General features: G+C 41.1%; 1 protein-coding gene across 2 annotated transcripts in view; it reads right to left on the reverse strand.

Annotated features, from left to right (window-relative positions):
• Nucleotides 1–375: 375 nt before the first annotated feature.
• Nucleotides 376–14,690, reverse strand: part of ZC4H2 (zinc finger C4H2-type containing) — a gene marked incomplete at both ends in the record, with an annotated part of 64,528 nt that continues 50,213 nt past the window's right edge. The window contains 4 exons of one of the 2 annotated variants that reach the window (XM_084258109.1): nucleotides 376–489; nucleotides 1,925–2,087; nucleotides 2,877–3,049; nucleotides 4,835–5,006. In XM_084258109.1, the coding sequence (XP_084114235.1) occupies nucleotides 376–489; nucleotides 1,925–2,087; nucleotides 2,877–3,049; nucleotides 4,835–5,006 (622 nt within the window). The remainder of the gene's footprint in view (nucleotides 490–1,924; nucleotides 2,088–2,876; nucleotides 3,050–4,834; nucleotides 5,007–14,690) is intronic. The other variant, XM_084258108.1, reaches the window with a different exon arrangement.

Consider the following 14,690-nt stretch of genomic DNA (forward strand, 5'->3'; position numbering starts at 1 on the left):
AGCCTTCACATGAAACAAATTATGGATGGCCCTGAGCCCTCAGACCTTAGGCCCCAGGTCTTATTCACAAGAGACAAAGAATCATATCTGGGCCTTCTGCCCTTCTTTCAGCTCCAAACAAGGGCAGACATGGAAATGTAGACGGGAGAGAAAGTAATCAAACACATTGATGTTAGCACCTGAACTATATCTCTTCCTAAACCAAAAACCCCAAGAGCAAAAAGAAATAAGAACTAAGTGTGAATGGCGTTGTGCTTCCATCACATTATAGAGGAGACTTGGTAGAGGTGGGGAAGTGTTGTTTAACATCAGGACATCAACCACTCTGGCAAAGGGAGGGGTTATGAGCAGTGGAGCTCTATGTTCTCCTTTTCTTCATTCATCCTGCTTCCGTTTTGGCTTTTTAGGGTTCCGGGACCGACTCTTAGCTTTGCACAGAGGGCATATAGGTGCGTTCCGGTGAATTTGTTGATGACATGACAAACAGGCCTAGTTGGGGACACAAGACAAATAAAGTTAGTGGTCAGATTCTTCTAGGCCATGATTCAGCCTTGTAGTCTCCAGGGATCCAGAAAGTAATTACGATTTCTCAGCAGGAAGGAGCAGTTGTCAGTGAGATCTGAGTAGAAATCAGTGCTTGATATAAGGGATGTAAAGGATATATGGCAGTGAGGGTCAAAGAGGGTAAATATCCAAAGCTTGGAGAAAAGCAAAATGAAAACCATATACCCTTTCAGCATTATACTGAAACATAGTCTAACAGGCCCACTCAAGGATTATTTAATAATCTAGGACAGGTATCAATACATTTTTTCCATAGAGACCAAAATAGTAAATATTTCAGATTTTTCAGGTCATTTTTTTTTTAAAGATTTATTTATTTTATTTATACAAGCACTGGGTACAGTCAGAAGCGAGGGAGGGTGAGAGAATTCACCAGAGCCAGAGCAGGGAACAGAACAGGCAGACTGATGAAATACACTGCTGAGGGGAGCAGCGGGCACGGCAGGAGAGGTCTGTGCACTATGTGGGACCCTCACCTGTGGCCCAGGATCTCACCGGTGCTGCAGAGGCTGCTGGCAGCTTCACAGCCCAGCGCTCAACAACTAAGCCACCAGGGGAGGCCCTCAGGTCATGTTTTTAGTTGCAACTACTCAACAATAACTGTCTTACATGAAAGAAGCTGCAGACATTATATCATCAAAGAGGCATGCATGTAGGCCAATAAAACTTTATTCGCAAAAACAGGAAGTAGGTCAGACTTGGCCTATAGGCTCTAATTTGGTTACCCCTCCTCTAGGAGAATGTCCATTTGTTTGATTATTCACTATGGATCAGGGCCCAGACTCTGACTTTTCACCCAGTAGAAGCAGACTTCTATTCAAAAAAAAAAAAAAAGAATACAACCACAAAGGTTACAGTTTTATTGCACTGTAGGACATTAAACTGTTCTATACTTTACTCTGCAGACTTATTTCTGCATTCCTTTCCTTTTCTGACTATATAATTACCTATTCCTCAAATGCTCTTGGAATCAGTTTTGTAATCCTTCATTAATGAATATTAATGAATTATGCTCACTATATATCTATATGAATCATTTCTCTTTGTTTAAGATTTATTTATGCACACAAGAACTGGGGTGTAGGCCAGAGGATATTCTATATGAATCATTTCTAACTTTTTGAAAAGTATACTTTAGCAGAGCCTTCTAATATCTGTGCATTCTAACCTCTCTGGAATGTGAAACAACAAAACCAGTGGGTCCATATAGCGCATACATACCATCTCTTACTTCTGTGTCCCACACAAAGGCTATTTTGAAAAGCCCTATATTAATAAGGCCAGAGACCAAGACCCAACCTTCGGTGGGGCTTCTTACGGATACCTTGCTTCCTCCAAAATCCTTATACAACTCACTCACCTTCATAGGTGGGGGCTGCTGCCTGAAGGTTGCTGTTTGCCGAGTGTCCTGCTTCCTAGCCACTTGGAGTTGTTGGGCGGCAGCGGCAGCAGCGGCCAGGGACTCAGGGATGGGGGGCTCTTGAGGTTCCGTCTGCCACTCTGCTTTCTGCTTTTCAAAGTAACTTTGGAGATGAGAGACATTAGCTATATTATGTTGAAAACAAGAACTGTGCCCCTTTTAAGGACTCCATGTCATGAAACCAAGGGTATTGGGCTATGGCTCACTATGGAAAGCTTCTGCACCCTCACCAGTATAAGGTTCTTCTTCCTGGGTATCAGGCATATTGTTTGCTGGGAAGAATGATCTTCCTGCTCCTTGAATCTGACAGATCCAGAAGATCAGGATATCCCAAGGGTAGTAAAGTCCTTAAAGGGCATTCACCTACCCTCTGTCCCAGCAGTCTTCCTGTTAAGTGTCCTCAGGTCTCTGCTGAGGCTCACCTCTTCCACAGGCAGCCTGCTCTGCCTTAAGAAAGTATGTTTCATTCTATTGAGTTGAACCTCTCTGTAAGGTAAGCCCAGTTTTTAACACCAGATTCTAAGGTGAAATTCCAAGCTCAGTCTTACGTGCTTTTAAAGGTTTCTAGACACTCTTTCAAAAACCTGACTTGGGAAGTGAGCTCTTAAATGTCACATATGTAGTCTTGTACTGTCAAAATCACACAAAGATTTTTAAAAGCCATCAATAATTCTAGTCTAATCATCCTTTTGATGTAACAGCCCAGCACAGAGACTTGCATAAGGTCATGCAATGAGTTAGTCATTGCCAGGTCAGGGCTAGGACTGGGCATCCTGACTTTCAGTCCAGGCTTTATGCATATACATACATCTATGTGTGTGTGTGTGCACATGCACGCATGTGTGTGAGTGTGTGTGTGGGGGGTGGCAGGGGCAGGGGGCAGGCAGCTTACTCCAAGGAGAGTTTCTCCTCCTCTTCACAAAGATCAGGGAGCCTCTGCAGGCCCAAAGTCATGCGCAGGGCATCCACATGTTCCTTCAATGGCTTATACTCATCATGTAGCCGACGGGTAGACTCTAACAGCTTGTTCAGGTCATTCTCTGACTGTTTGATGGTGTTTTCCATCTGGAACACAGAGTGATGTAGGCACATACCTCAAGATACTCAGTGAAATGGTACAGCTGAGTCTGGAACACAGGTTCCAGAGCCAGACTATTCGATGATCAAGTCCTTCCACCATGTATTCTATGTGACTCTTGTCACGTCTCAGTTTCTTCATCTGTAAAATGGTGATGATAATAATAATGCTGACTTCATATAATCTTCGTGAAGATTTAATGATAAATTTATATTAAACTTTCATTACAGGAACTACAACAGAGTAAAGAATCAATAAATGGTAATTTATTGCTCAAATATAGAATTTTAGTGCTGGAATGGCTGGCTCTTAGAGCTCATTTAGTCCACCCCACCACCCTTTTACAAGTCAGAGAATTGACAGAGAAAAGAAACTTTCTCAGAAAAATATATCTTAAACACAAATCCTAGATAAAGACTCAGGGTTTCTGCCTCCTATGCCTGTGGCCTTTCTCCTGGAAAGCAAATTCTCAGGCTCCCTCCCCCCAGGTATATAGAATCAGCAACTGGGATGGGGACTCCCCAGTGGCACAGTGAGTTGAGCGCCATGCTCTGAAGCAGTCTGCAGCTTCTGCAGTGCAGGTTCGATCCTGGCCAGCGAGAATCCCAAATGGTGCGGCAGACCTCTCCTGTCTCGCCTGCTGCTTCCCTCAGCAGTATATTTCTGTTGTCTGCCTGTTCTGCTCCCTGCTCTGCCTCTGGTGAATCCTCTTCACCCTCCCGCATCTCTGGCCTGTACCCCAGCTCTTGTATAAAAATATAAATAAATCTTTTAAAAAAATTCCTTAAAGAAAAAAGAAAAGAAACTCTGGGATGGAATCCAACAATCTGTATTTTAACAGGCTCCCCAGGTAATTCTGATGCATGTTCAAGCTTCAGAAATACTGGACTAGAATCTCAGGCCTTCTATAGCTAATGTCTTGTACATTTCATTGGCTTTTTATCCTTGGTTAACAGGCAGAAAAACTGACAACTCCCCCTGAAACCCAGGAATGCTGTGGTCTATAATACAGAAAATCCCATGTACTTACTGTCCAAATCTCATTCATATTTCTTTTAAGATCCTAGACATGACAATGTCAATAAATATTACCAGGGAAATAAATTTTCCCCAAAAAAGACACTTACTTTTTTCAATGCAATTCTTAAAAAAGTACTTCTCATTGTCATAGGTCCTAATGACCTTACATGTCAGCACCTCTTACCTCCCTCTTAGTGAACAAATCATAAGAATCATCAGTTATTGCAATTGAGACAGTTATTGCAACTTATACTCTACTTGAATAACTCCAAAGGGTGAGGAAGTTACCACATTAGCAAACAGTTCATTCCTCATATTCCAAGAGTCTCCAAAGGAGAGATTCTACTGAGGGAACCCAGCTTTGGCAGGTAGGAAGAAATTGTTTGGCCTCATTGGAAGCTAGACCTTAGAGGTGGCTGCCTATTCTACTTTTCCCAAAGGCTAATTCTTAATTCCCAGACTCCAAGAATGAGAACATATCGGAGTTAAAAGAGACCTTAGAGGTGATTGATTCCCTCTCATATACTATAAAGAGAGAAAGAGGCCCAGAGAGAAAGGACTTCTCCAATGATACAACAGACAGTGACAGAGGCAGGGCTAGTTCTTGGAACTCCTGGATTCTTCCACTGCACCGCACTTGATGCCTACTCCCCCAAGTTGGTCACAGTCACATCTCAAGGAGAAGCCAAAATACTCATTACTACCTATTCCACAAAGGGCCGGAGATAGGCTTTAGATAGCCAGTCACATACCACATTGATGTCAGCATGGATTAATCGGAGTTCCTCCACATGGGCCATCTTTTCCTGTAGTAGGAGATCCATTTCCTGCTTGTATTCCTTCAGGTGCCTCTCCTCTGACTCAAGAGCCTCAAACTCAGCCTTCAAACGGGCCTTGATCTTCTCCATCTGTAGGGTCTTATTCCTGAAATGCCCCCAAAACAGGGAACAGACCAGCAAGAGAGGGAGGAAAATGGGAATGGAGTACAGTTAGGTCCTGAATCAAGGCTACCTTCCTACTCCATCTTTCTAAGCTCCCCACTCTTGAGAGAGGCAACCTGGAGTCATTACAATACAATTAAGAGATCCTTCTGAGATAAAAGTTCAGTGGGTTTCAAATGTGGATAATTTTTTTTTCCTTATAGAGCATTTGCAGATGTGGGGTGTTTTAGCTGTCAGGTTGATTCAAGAATACTACTGATATTTACTGTACATGGGTCAAAGATGCTAAATAGCCTCTCAAAGTCTTCACAACAAAATACTCCCACCTTATGCTGGGAAAACTAGGCCACCACATGCAACAGAATGAAACTAGACCACTACCTCACACCATGCACAAGAATCAACTCAAATGGATAAAAGAACTGAACATAAGACCTGAAACCATAAAATACATAGAAGAAAAGATAGGTAAAACATTACAAGACATACATATAAACAACATCTTTAAAGACCCATCCCCCATAACAAAAAAAAAATGAAGGAAAAGATAAACAGCTGGGATTACATCAAATTAAAAAAGCTTCTGTACAGCAAAAGTACATTAACCAAAACAAAGAGACATCCCACTGATTGAGAGAAAGTTTTCACACTCCACGCAACTGATAAGGTATTGATTACAAAGATATACAAAGAACTCACATGACTCAAGAAAAACAAAGTAAACAGCCAAAAAACGGGCAGAAGAACTTAAACGACACTTCTGCAAAGATGAAATGCAAATGGCCAACAATCACATGAAAAAATGTTCAACATCCCCCATAATCAGAGGAATGCAACTCAAAACCACAATGAGAGAATACCTTACATCAGTAAGAATGGCACATATAAAATGAACTAGCAACAACAAATGTTGGCCAGGATGTGGTGAAAAAGGAACTCTCCTACACTGCTGGTGGGAGTGCAAACGAATCCAACCACTATGGAAAGCTGTGTGGAAGTTTACTAAAAATGGAGCTACCATATGACCCAGCAATTCCACTCCTGGGGATCTACCCAAAGGACACAAACACATTAATTCAAAAGGATACATGCACCCCTATGTTTATTGCAGCGCTGTTTATAATAGGTAAGACTTGGAAACAACCCAGTAGCCCCTGAGAGACATAAAAATATCAAGGTTTCTTGGTATACCTGTGTAATTGTCTTGTAGAGAGATGGCACTGATTTGTAATAAGTAACTATTTAGAGTTCCTCTTATCTTACATGTTTCTTCTCTTCTAGGTTACATGCAGAGCAATTTGAACTTCACAGATCCCTACCTTAGTTTGCAGAATGAAAAACTGAGATTCAGAGTGATAATTTCCTTCCTTACTTCCCCCCTTCCTTTTTTTGTTTCATCATCTATCCAGTTTATATATTTGTATCATTATCTATATGTCTCACCTTAAGTCACAGAACCAAATTGTGGCACTTCTGGGCCTAGAAGGCATTTTGGTAGGCAAAGCCATATTGTGAAAGGAACATGGGATTTAGATTCAGATCTGGGTGTAAATCTTGGCTCTGTCCCTGGTGTTTTATTTGCCCTGGAACAATAATATTAACTATATATAAACTATATATATTGAGCAACTATTAATGAACCAACTATCGAGGATATACATATGCATTCACTCAAAATCTATGGAGGGCCTCCTCTGGTGGTGCAATGGTTGAGCGCTGGGCTGGGAAGCTGGCTGCAGCCTCTGCAGCACTGGTCTATCCTGGCCGCAGGCGAGGCTCCCACATGGTGCACAGACCTCTCCTGCCGAGCCCCGCTGCTCCCCTCAGCAGTGTATTTCGTCAGTCTGCCTGTTCTATTCCCCGCTCTGGCTCTGGTGAATTCTCTCACCCTCTGCACTTCTGACTGTACCCGGTGCTTGTATAAAAAATAAATAAATCTTAAAAAAAAAAAAAATGTATGGAGGAAGGACCCGGATGGAAGCCCGGGGCAGCCAGGGCAGAGGGGTGGGAGGCCGCCCGGAGACCCAGATGGAAACCTGGCGCGGTCGGGGCAGAGGGTGCGGCGGGCGAGCGTGTCTCTCCGCTCTACGCGGGTTCTGCTCAGGGTTCCGACCCGAGGTTCCGACGCCCCAAACTGGGCAGCAGGCTGAGCGGAGTGCAGAACTGAAGCCTTGCCGTGACCTGCTCTGCCCAGGGTCGAGCAGAGCCCCGTTGCCCACGCCCCGTCACGCGCGGCCCGCAATACACGGCCCCCAGGGCCGAGCTGCGTTTGTGCCCCGCGCCGCCACCGCAGGATATTGTGATTGCTAAGTACCACGAAGGAGCAAGTGAAACCTGTGAGTTTCTCAACACAAGAAAGCCTCTTAGGCGATAGTAGAGGTTCCAAACACCGTTGACACTATAATCACCTCACTTGACAAAAGGCTGAAGCTCAACTCTTTGAACTTAAGGTCATCATGACTCTTCTGTCTTAAATGGGCTCATATAGCAGCACAATTCCGCAGCATCATTGGAATACTGCCTGAGCGTTTTTGTGTGCCATGTCGAAGAAACGTAAATGGGATGATGACTATGTACGTTACTGGTTCACCTGTACGACGGAAGTCAATGGAACTCAGCGTCTGCAGTGTGTGTTGTGTAACTCCGTATTTTCAAATGCTGATCTCAGACCATCAAAACTGTCAGACCATTTTAACAGACAGCATGGTGGCATGAGTGGACATGACCTCAACAGCCTGAAGCACGTGCCAGTCCTCTCTGACCAGAGTGAAACCTTGAAAGCATTTGGAGTTGCATCTCATGAGGATGCCTTATTGCAGGCATCATATCAGTTTGCGTATTTATGTGCCAAAGAGAAGAATACTCACACAATAGCTGAAAAATTAGTGAAACCTTGTGCGTTGGAAATAGCACAAATAGTTTTGGGACCAGATGCACAAAAGAAGCTTCAGCAGGTGCCCTTATCAGATGATGTGATCCACTCCAGAATTGATGAAATGAGCCAGGACATCTTACAGCAAGTTCTAGAAGATATCAAAGCCAGTCCTCTTAAAGTGGGTATTCAGCTTGCTGAGACCACAAACATGGACGACTGCAGCCAGCTAATAGCATTTGTGCAATTCATAAAAGAGAGATCATAGAAGAATTCCTATTCTGCGAACCCTTGCAGTTAACAGTGAAAGGAGTAGATGTGTTCCACCTCTTCAGAGATTTCTTTGTGAAACATAAGATAGCTCTTGATGTATGTGGCTCTGTGTGCACGGATGGGGCCTCCTCTATGCTAGGAGAAAATTCAGAGTTTGTTGCTTACGTGAAGAAAGAGGTTCAACACGTCGTGATCAAACATTGTTTATTGAACCCCCATGAACTGGTCACAAAGACGTTGCCTGTGAACCTGAGGGAAGCCCTGTTTACTGTGGTTAGGGTGGTCAATTTCATCAAAGGGCGGGAACCCAACAATCGCCTGTTTCAGGCCTTTTTTGAAGAAATTGGAATCGAGTATAGTGTTCTCCTTTTCCACACTGAGAGGAGGTGGCTTTCCCGGGGCCAAATACTGACTCATATTTTTGAAATGTATGAAGAAATAAATCAGTTTCTTCACCACCAAAGCAGTAATTTAGTTGATAGCTTTGAAAATAGAGTTTAAACTTCATCTAGCATATCTTGCAGATTTGTTCAAACACCTCAATGAACTCAGTGCATCTATGCAAAGGACTGGCATGAACACAGTATCAGCCAGAGAGAAGCTGTCTGCTTTTGTCAGGAAGTTTCCATTCTGGCTAAAACGAATTGAGAAAAAAAAATTACCAACTTTCCTTTTCTTGAAGAAATCATTGTTTCAGATCATGAGGCAGTCTGCGTGGCAACGGAAATAACCCTGCATCTGCAACGGTTGAGCAGCTTCTTCCACAGGTATTTTTCCATGGGAGATCTTGATGAGGCAAATAAATGGATTTTGGACCCATTCGTGTTTAATCTGGATTTTGTTGATGATGGTTATTTAATGAAAAATGATATTGTTGAATTGCGAGCTAGCGGCCAAATCCTAATAGAATTTGAGACGATGAAGCTGGAGGATTTCTGGTGTGCTCAGTTCACAGTGTTTCCAAGCCTGGCAAAGACAGCTCTGGAAATCCTTATGCCATTTGCAACCACTTACCCTTTGTGAGTTGGGATTTTCATCCCTTTTACATTTTAAAACAAAATCTAGAAGCAGCTTTAATATGAGCGATGACATTCGTGTGGTTATTTCAAAAAAAGTTCCTCGTTTTTCAGACATCATTGAACAAAAGTCACAGCTACAGCAGAAGTCACTGTGAGCTGATAGGCTTTCTTAATGTATAATGTTTAATATATGCCTAATCCCATTGTAAAACTAAGCTATCACTCTTTCCTTTTCTATTTATGGTATACTGAATCCTGTGTTTTAAAACTATAGCTTTTAATGTGGCATGTGAAAATATGTTTTGAGAATAGTATATACACAGCAAGAAAGATTAAGTACCACAGCCTACTTGATACATAGGGTTTTTCTCATTCTGGGTATCTGTTTAACTTGTTGGTACAATATGTAAAAGATGCACCAGCACTGGAATAGGCAGGTTAATGGTCCAATAGGCTAGGAATGAAGCCAAGAGAAAGGGGAAGACTCCCAGAGGATGCAGATTCGTATTAAGAGTGAAAGTAAACACAAGGACAGACCCAGCCCTCCCATTTCCAAGAGGTTGTCATGGGGAGATTAATGAAATCAAAAGAGATTATGAAATGTTATGGTGGGAGAAGGGATGATTCTAGTGTTTGTATGACTTATTTTTAGATGTATTCTTTGGAGTTAGTCTCACAATGTCTGTTCTTCTAGCTCCCATGGTCTAAATACCAGAACATTAATAAATATCCTAACATCCTAAAAAAATAAAAAAAATAAAATCTATGGAACTATTGTCATATGACAGGCACTGTAGTAGGTGCTAAGGATAGAACAGAGTATAGGACAATATTTGGACAGGAAACTTCATCTAATGAGGAAAATAGACCCTAAACACACTATTATATGTAAAACCATGTGATAAATAGTAGTATGAGATGTAGAGTTCAATGGAAAGACATAACAAAGGGATTTAACATAGTCCAAGGGACACTGGAGAGTCAAGGGGGAAGTAAAGGATGATTCCTGAGGATTTGACATCTAAATTAAGACCTGGAAAATGAGGGCCTCCCCGGTGGCGCAGCGGTTGAGCACTGGGCTGCGAAGCTGCCCGCAGCCTCTGCAGAGCCAGTTCGATCCCCGGCCGCTGGGTGAGGGTCCCACATGGCGCGCAGACCTCTCCTGCCGCCCGCTGCTCCCCTCAGCAGTGTACTTTGTCAGTCTGCCTGTTCTGCTTCCTGCTCTGGCTCTGGTGAATTCTCTCACCCTCCTGTGCTTCTAACTGTACCCAGTACTTGTATAAATAAATAAGTAAATTAAAAAAAAAAAAAGACCTGGAAAATGAATAGGTAAACACAGAGGAGGCCAGTCCAGGTACACAGACTAACATGAGACCTAGAGGAGAAAAGAGTATGAGGAACTAAACAAAGGTCATTGTGACTGGAGCCTCTAGAGGAAGGGGACCTGAGACAAAACTAGGGAGGTTGACTGACAGCCTGGAGAATGGGATGAGGATTTAGTACTTTTATTCTCAGGAAAAGGGGAAACCATAGAATTTTAACAAGAGTGATATAATCTGATTATCTCAATTTTCTTCTCTCAGAATCAGCCTCTGCTTTAGTAATGGGGAATTATAATAGCACCTATTTTACAAATTATGTAGTGATGATTAAATGACTAAGATATGTAATTCTTCCCAAACATAGCACCACCCCCCTACTATGTCCAAATCTTCTGCTATAGTTATATCCTTTGCCACAGTGATTTGAACTTTGTTAATAAGGAACTTACAAGGAGTAAGATGTGTCTCTGTGAGAATATGTGTATCCATGTGCTAGCATGAGTGGCAAGATATATTACTGTTTACTAAATTTAAGATAATAACAATTAGCATAAGTCACTTCATAATTTCAACACAACTAAGAGTATTTTACAGGGTTGGACCAACCTTTTCATATTTGTCACAAATTCATTTAAGATGTCAGCAGATACTACTAAATGAAATTAGGGATAAGTGGTCTTTCCCATGGACACTTCACAGAAATCAGTATAGTCAATCTTTCCCTGCTCAGATGAGTAAACCTTGCTCATACCTCTGCTTAATTCTGATTACAGAATTCCATGTTGTTGGGCAAGAGATACTGCAATCAGAGATTAAATTAAAATTAACCAAAGGCTTTTCACATGTTAGGGTCACAGTCAAGTGTTGCCTGGATATGGAAATCAAAGGCATAAAATCTTTCTCAAAGTGCCAGTGGTATTTCTTCTTCCTGGGAAGAAGGGACTGTCATCAGCAAAATGGCAGCTTTATCCTTTATGTATGAGACTAGGGTAGCCACAATATCTGCCTCTATCAAAGATGTGAAGCCTTTTTCCATTGCCTGCTGTGGCAGGAAATAGCAAGGACTAGATACTCACTAAGGGGCAGAAGGGCCAAGGCTGCTGTTTAGGGGAGGGAAAGGTAATGAAGACAGATTTCAGAAATAGCCTCTATTTTCTATTTCTTTTTTTTTAAGATAATAACTGTGAACATGGTTCCTGCCATCAACGTCAGTTTTCCTTCCACACCACCACACTTGTCAGTATAAGAATTTTCTGTTTCTTTCCACCTACTCCTTTATCCCTAAGATATCATTTCAAATTAGCATCTGCTGTATAGTTTCAATACCTTTATCCGATTCTAATTCCTTGTGGCCACCATCGCCTTTTCCGGTCAGTTTAGCTATGGGGAGGGGGAGCCTGGACTCTGGTAGCCCTTAGAGTGACAGTAGAGTCACTGCAGTCTTTGATGTTACTACAATTACCTCTCAACGGTGGTGTACCAAGGGCAGGATAGTATGAACAATCCACCGTGAGTGCAGACAATAAAGAGGTACATTGTGTATAGAATTTTAAAATAATAATAGAAACAACCAAAGTTGTTGCTCTTTATTATTACCATATACTTACAATTCTAAACAATGTCCACTGAAGGGCTGATGCCAGTTTTTAGCAATTATGAATAAAGTTGCTATGAATATCCATTTACAAGCATTTATGTGACTATAATCATCACTTCTTTTTTTAAAAAAAAGATTTATTTTTATTTATTTATACAAGCATTGGGTACAGTCAGAAGTGCGGGAGGGCGAGAGAATTCACCAGAGCCAGAGCGGGGAGCAGAGCAGGCAGAAGGACTGAAGCACACCGCTGAGGGGAGCAGCGGGCGGCAGGAGAGGTCTGTGTGCCATGTGGGACCCTCCTCCGAGGCCAGGGAGCAGCTGGGGATCGTACCGGCGCTGCAGAGGCTGCGGACAGCTTAGCAACCCAGCGCTCAACCACTGCGCCATCGGGGAGGCCCTATAATCACTTCTTTAGTACAAATGACTAAGACTTCAATTTGATGGGTTGTATGATAATTGTGTTTGTAGTTTTTCATGAAACTTACAAAGTTTACCAGAGTCACTATGGCATTTCACATATCCACCAACAATGGATAAGTGATCTACTTCTTCCCCCGGCCAGCTATTTTACTTCAATTATTTTTTATTAAAGATTTATTTATTAATTTATTTATTTATGCAAGCACTGGGTACAGTCAGAAGCACAGGAGGGTGAGAGAATTCACCAGAGCCAGAGAGGGGAACAGAACAGGCAGACTGAGGAAACACACTGCTGAGGGGATCAGCGGGCGCAGCAGGAGAGGTCTGTGCACCATGTGGGACCCTCGCTGGCGGCCGGGGATCAAACCGGAGCTGCAGAGGCTGTGGGCAGCTTTGCAGCCCAGCACTCAACTGCTGCGCCACCAGGGGAGGCCCTATTTTACTTCAATTATTTTAAAACGTTTGTGGTAATACTTCAAAATGATATTAATTTGAATTTTCCTAATGGCAAGTGATGTTGAACATCTTTTCATATACTTATTTGCCATCTATGTTTCATTTTCCATGAAAAATCTGTGCAGGACATTGATATAACTTCCAATTGGATTGCTTGCTTTTTCTCAGCTGACATTTGAGAGTTGTCTATTTTTCTAGGATATGAGTAGCTTGGTCAGATAGGTGGTTTGAAAATATTTTCTTCTAGTCAGTGGATTGTTTTATCATTCTCTTAACCAGGTATTTAGAATATAAAAATTATTTTTTATCAAGTCCAATTTATCATTTTTTTTTATTTTATGGATGTTTTGGTGTTACATCATATTCTCTTCACCAAGCTATAGGTTTTGCAGATCTTGCGTGCTATATTCTTTAAGTTTTATTGCAAAATTTACATCTACAATCACACTCTAAGTTAATTTTTACATAAAGTTTAGGATGAGATTCATTTTACTATTTTTATGTATCTATATCCACTTGCTTAGGCACCATTTGTTATACAGACTATCCTCCCTTCAATGATTTGTATTTGTACCTGTGTCAAAAAAAATTTGGCCAAACATGTGGGTCAATGTTTGGGTTCTCAGTTTTATTTCACTGACCTATGTCTGTACTTTTGCAACATCACATAGTCTTGATTATGGTAGCCATTTAATAAGCTTTAAAAACAGAAGAGTGATTCTTGACACTTTTTTATCGTTCAAAATTATTTTAGCTATTGTAATTCTTTTGCCTTACATATAAATTTTGTATAAACTTGTCAATATCTATGAAAATTATCCTTGGATATTTAATTAAATTTGTATGCCATTTTAGAGGATTAACAGCATTGCTATATTGAGTCTTCCAAACCAGTAATATAGCAAGTCAACCTATTTAGATATTTGATTTATTATAATTGTGTAGTTATCAGCATAAAATGCTGTGCATGTTTGGATACATCTTTGTTATAGGTAGGTATTTTATGTTTTTGAGTGATTATAAATATTTTTATATTCTTTTTTCTATTGTATCATTTGTTTATTGAGGTAACATTGATTTACAACACTGTGTATCATTCAGAGGTACAGGTTCACCTCTTAGGCATGTTACCACACCACCAAAACACCCATAATCCTCCACCATACTCCACTGTGCCCCCACACATATATTGCTCTCAATCCCTTCCTCCACCTTTGGTATCCTTAATTCTACAGTCATATTTCCAGACTTCCTTTTGGCTTCCTTTTGGTCAATTCCTTTGTCTTGTCTATATTCCACAAGAGTAAAATTATTCAGTGTTTGTCTTTCTCCTATTTTATTTCACTTAGCATAATATCCAGTTCCACATATATTCTCACAAATGTTAACATTTCATCCTTTGCTATAACTAAGAATTATTCTACATTGTATATATTCCACATCTTGATCTAGTCCTGTGTCTTTGGTCATTTAGATTGTTTCCATACCTTGGCTATTGTATACAGTGCTGCAGTGAACAAAGAACATATATCCCTTCAAATTAGTATTTCTGTATTCTTCATGGGATTGCTGATATGGTGGATTTAATCTTTTTCATTTAAAACATTTTAATTGAAGAAAATTGATAAAACATTAATCTCAGATATACAAAATAATAATTGGCTAATTATATGTGTACCACGATTTATTCATTATTTCTGCTGAT

The sequence above is a fragment of the Talpa europaea genome (assembly GCF_964194135.1).
Source record: "Talpa europaea genome assembly, chromosome: X".
Classification (NCBI taxonomy): Eukaryota; Metazoa; Chordata; class Mammalia; order Eulipotyphla; family Talpidae; genus Talpa; species Talpa europaea.